This window comes from Portunus trituberculatus, chromosome 21 (assembly GCF_017591435.1).
Source record: "Portunus trituberculatus isolate SZX2019 chromosome 21, ASM1759143v1, whole genome shotgun sequence".
Lineage (NCBI taxonomy): Eukaryota > Metazoa > Arthropoda > Malacostraca > Decapoda > Portunidae > Portunus > Portunus trituberculatus.
In genome coordinates this window covers 5,979,985-5,984,984 of record NC_059275.1, presented here as the reverse complement: position 1 = coordinate 5,984,984, position 5,000 = coordinate 5,979,985, and the positions used below count along the sequence as shown (strand labels likewise).

Sequence of the window (5,000 nt, the reverse complement as noted above, 5' to 3'; positions counted from 1 at the left end):
CCCACTGATCCTCCTCTGAACCACTGCGACTTTATACCTCCCTGAATAATGTTCCTTTTTCACTATTTCGGCTCTCTCTCTCTCTCTCTCTCTCTCTCTCTCTCTCTCTCTCTCTCTCTCTCTCTCTCTCTCTCTCTCGCTGGTAGTGGAAGTGAAATTCTTGCCATCATTTGCATTCCTACCTTCTTATTTCTCCCTCTCTCAAGAGTGTTCGCTCCCCCCCCTCTCTCTCTCTTTCTCTCTCTCTCTCTCTCTCTCTCTCTCTCTCTCTCTCTCTCTCTCTCTCTCTCTCTGGCTTCCCTTCAAGTGTTTTTACTATTTTTGCTTTTCCATCGTTTTCTTTCCTTCCTTTATTTCTTCCCCTTCTCGCGTGTTTCTCTCCATTCTCACCTCTCTAGTTTCCCTCCAGTTCTTGCCCTTCTTTTCTAATTTTTTCTTCTAGTTCCTCATTTTTTCCTCATGTTTCCCCTCTTATCCACCTCTCTATTCAATTTCATCCTCTCCTCGCAAATTCTCTCACTTCTCTGTTCTGAATTCTCTCCTCTTTCCCCATTGCCTCCTCTTTTATGCTCATGTTCCTCTCTTCGTATTTTTTTTTCTCTCTCTCACACCTCCTCTACTTTTATCACCGTGCGATTATTCCTTTTCCTTCTCTACTCTATTCATACTAATTATCTACCCTGCTATTATCTTTTTTTTCAGTTTCTTTCTTTACGTTTGCTTCATACTTCTTTTTTTGTTTTTTGCCGTGCCTTTATCATCAAAAATTTATGTTTCTTTTGAATTCTTCTTTAACTTAAATTCATGGTAGTTCTTTTCTTCAGTCTTTTCTATTGTCCTTTTCCGTTGTCCTTTTTTCATATAGAGTAAATAATAAAGGCAAACTATCGCAAGAAATCAGTGTTTTCTACTTGTACCATTCAGATGATTCCCCTGTGACATCATTCCAGAGTGTCTCCTTGTATTCTTGCCATTAGTTTTGCTTCCTCGCCTCCTTCAGAAGATCACCACGCCACACTCTGTAACTCCACGTCTTTGGAAATCGTCAGCTCCACTCTACATGATATTCTACTGTATAAAGGACATGAGAGACAACTTTCGCTACTTATTCAAATTTGCTGAAAGTAATATGTAAATCACTATCACTCTCCATACCGCGATACGTATAACATCCAAGTAGCATCTGATAGTAAGTGCAATATAACCTGAAATTTAAGTTCGTTATAAAAGAAAGTAGAAGTTTTCCTCTCTTTCTTTTTGTGTTTTTCCATGTAACATTTAGGTGAGCGACGGAACAGAAGACTAAAAATCATTGTTGATTTTTTTATTACATTAAAAAAAAATCAGCTACCAGTCACTTGAGATTTTACAAACCTTTTTTAAAACCTTCCACATCTTCCAGAGTTCTCTTTGATATATTAACAGACCCAACATAGTCCCAGTATTTCTTTTTCCTTTATATTTTCCCTGCGCAATCTCAGCGTGTCCCTGTTGTCAATGTCCTCCCTGATCTATTGGCTGAGTGTTGTTCTACGTGTGGTGTAATTCGCTCCTGTATGACGCTATATGTGTGATTCGTAGCATAACCATCCTCTTCAAAATGTTACATGCCTGTTCCCGCCTGTGTTGTGTTGTGCTGCGAGGCAACGCAGCTTTCAATCTGCTCGTGGCTAATGGATATGTTTTCAGTGTACATTTGTTTATTTCTTGAAACGTGATATTTTTAGTGTTATGCGGTCATGATTTACACACACACACACACACACACACACACACACACACACACGCCCGGTAGCTAAGTGGTTAGAACGCTGGCTTCACAAGCCAGAGGACCGGGGTTCGATTCCCCGGCCGGGTGGAGATATTTAGGTGTGTCTCCTTTCACGTGTAGCCCCTGTTCACCTAGCAGTGAGTAGGTACGGGATGTAAATCGAGGAGTTGTGACCTTGTTGTTCCGGTGTGTGGTGTGTGCCTGGTCTCAGGCCTATCCGAAGATCGGAAATAATGAGCTCTGAGCTCGTTCCGTATGGTAACGTTTGGCTGTCTAGTCAGAGACTGCAGCAGATCAAACAGTGAATTACACACACACACACACACACACACACACACACACACACACACACAGAGTTTTAGCTTACAACAAGTGAATATTTTTCTGCGTGTCATTTAACAAGCAAAGTACGCCCACACACATCCACCAAAACACCCAGTTTACGTAAACGTTTCATTCGTACATTTTTACATACTAATCCATGCTTTGTGAATATTATACTTTTTATTTACTTACACGTGTAGTGTGCAGTACATTTATTTATTTATTTATATTTGTATTTATTAATTCATGTATTTGTTGTTTATTTACTTTCATTCATTTTCTTTCTTTCTTTACTGATTTATTTAGCATGTTGTGTATCCGTCATTGCTTCACCGTCTGTCTACTGAACTGTCTCGGTGTTTCTGTTGTGTCGTGTCATCATTTGTTCCTCCACAATGCTTATGTCTTTGTCCTTGCATTGTCACACACACATACGAACACACACACACACACACACACACACACACACACACACACACACACACACAGACCGCCCATTACACCTGTTCTTTGTTTAACTTTTGTCACTTTATTATCGCAATGACTCCTGCTGTGCCCTACATTCATGTTGCGTTTTTTTCGCTGCTAGTCTACGCCACTCTGCACAATCTTCACGCCTTCATGATAACAGTTCGCTCAGGTGTCTCACGTTAATCGCTGTCTGTAAGTAAACTTCGGATCGCTACCTTCGCCTCACCTCACCTGGTTATCAAACTCACCATCTACTGTATAGACGTTCAATAACTTAATTCACTTTACTTTACCTTCACCTACCTGATTATCAGATTCAACCTCTATGCATATATCTTCTTTTAACCTCCTACCTCTTTACTTACTTAGCATTCATTAACTCAACCTGTACATTTCCTCATTTAACTTTGCCTTACTCTCCATTCACGTACTCAACCACACTAACCCTCAACATACACTCCTTTCTGTAACCTCCTACACTTCACCTTACCTTCCCTTCACTTACCAAACATTCACCAACAAACCTTACTCACCTTTACTTCACCTTCACCATCAACAACCATCGCTAACTCCCCCCTCTACGTACCATAATACTCATCACACAGGTAGATATCGTTGATTAGGTTCGGGAAGTGCCTGATGAGTCTCTTGGCCAAGTCGTTGTGGACGGAAGTGGCGTTCAAGACACACAGGTGAAGTACACTCTCTCCTACAGCCCCCACGTGCGCCAGGTCCCAGCAGACGTAGCGGTACGTGAGGTGATCCGTGGCTGCCGAGGAACAAAGGTACGGAGTGAGTGAAGGTAAGCTATCCTGACCTAACTTAATTGAACATAAAGGGAAGTGAGAGGGGGGAGGGAGAGGTGAGAATGTGCGGTGGTGGGAATATGCGGTAAGAGAGAGAGAGAGAGAGAGAGAGAGAGAGAGAGAGAGAGAGAGAGAGAGAGAGAGAGAGAGAGAGAGAGAGAGAGAGAGAGAGAGAGAGAGAGAGAGAGAGAAAATAAATAAAAAAAAAGATAAGAAAAAACGAGACAAAAGCGACTGCCACAAAAACATAAAAGGAAACGAAAAATAAAAGATAAAAAGCAAGTGTATATTGTGATGAATGAGAGGAGCAACGAACTACACAAGGGTGGAATGGAGGACACTGGCACGCTTACCCTCCTTGCTGGCCAGGGATAGTAATAATGAACGTAAAGGATTGACAAAAGCAGCAGAATTACAAAGGATTACAAAGGGGCACAAATGGCAACACAACAACAGGTCTTCGTTAGGCTTTCCTTCCTCCTGTACTGCGAGTTCACCAACGTAAATTTCCTCCTCCTCTTACAAAATAGATCCTCTTATGATAGGTTTCTTTACGTACGGGAAATTTACTAAGGGGAAACAGGCTTTTGGTACCTATACTGCAAGTTCACCCACGTAAATTTGACAGACGTTTGACAGGCCAAAACCTTTTACAAAATACGCATATAGAGCTTCCCATGATATTCTATGTTATGTTGCGTTGGGGGTTCAACAAGGATGGACATTTTTGAGTGAGGTTTTTACTGAACGGTTCTTTGCGAGTGGAATTTATCAAGCTGAATAGTACAGAGATGCGCCTCCTCTCAGATGTATGTGTATTGACTGTACACCTGTGAAACAACCTTAAGACGAAAGTGGTAAATGGGGCGCTCATTAGATAAATTGATTAAGTTTGTTGGGAACGAAGCAGATGGAAAGTTTATATACCCGGAAACTGGCTGGTAATTTGTCATCTACCTTATATTCTTATGTTCTCAATTTTCAAAGTAAAGTGTCTTGGATCATGTTAAGAATTACGAACCCTCCAGCTGTCTTAGTTTTCCGGTTTCCCCTTCTCAGGTCTTTCACTCAGCTGACGTGACGTGTGAACGAAAATATGATAACATCAACTAACCTAACCCTAACTTTAACCTAACCTAACGTAGCTTAAAGTTAGGGTATTGTTATCGTGTGTTAAGTTAGGGTATTGTTATGGTGGTTAAAGTTATAGTATTGTTATTGTTGATCAAAGTTAGGGTTGCGTTTGTCTTAGTTATCATGTTTTCATTCACACATCATGTCAGAGTAAAAGAGCTGCCAAGGGGGAGCCGGAAGTTGAGGAGAGCTGGAGGGTTCGGTACTTTTGACATAATCCATGGTTCTTATCAGGACGGGCAAATTTTACGATCGCGACTGATATAAAAATTACGAGTTTGAATAATATTTCTCCTAATCATAAAGAAAGAAATAATTGAATGAATAGATTAACTAGCAAATAGATAAATCATTGAATAAATATATGATAAAAATTAACATTCTGAAGCGAACTGTGACAATAAGTATTTGATTTAAAAACAAAACCATCAAAATGTATTCACGTTCACGTTCAAGGTTAATTGAATTGCAAGACATGTTTTAGAAATGGTGTC

At 40.4% G+C, this 5,000-nt stretch overlaps 1 protein-coding gene across 1 annotated transcript in view; it reads right to left on the bottom strand.

Annotated features, from left to right (window-relative positions):
* LOC123507174 (transient receptor potential cation channel subfamily V member 5-like) overlaps window positions 1–5,000 on the bottom strand; it is a 112,430-nt gene that overhangs the window by 67,652 nt on the left and 39,778 nt on the right. Inside the window, exon 4 of the mRNA XM_045259830.1 lies at window positions 3,153–3,335. Within this exon, the coding sequence (XP_045115765.1) occupies window positions 3,153–3,335 (183 nt within the window). The remainder of the gene's footprint in view (window positions 1–3,152; window positions 3,336–5,000) is intronic.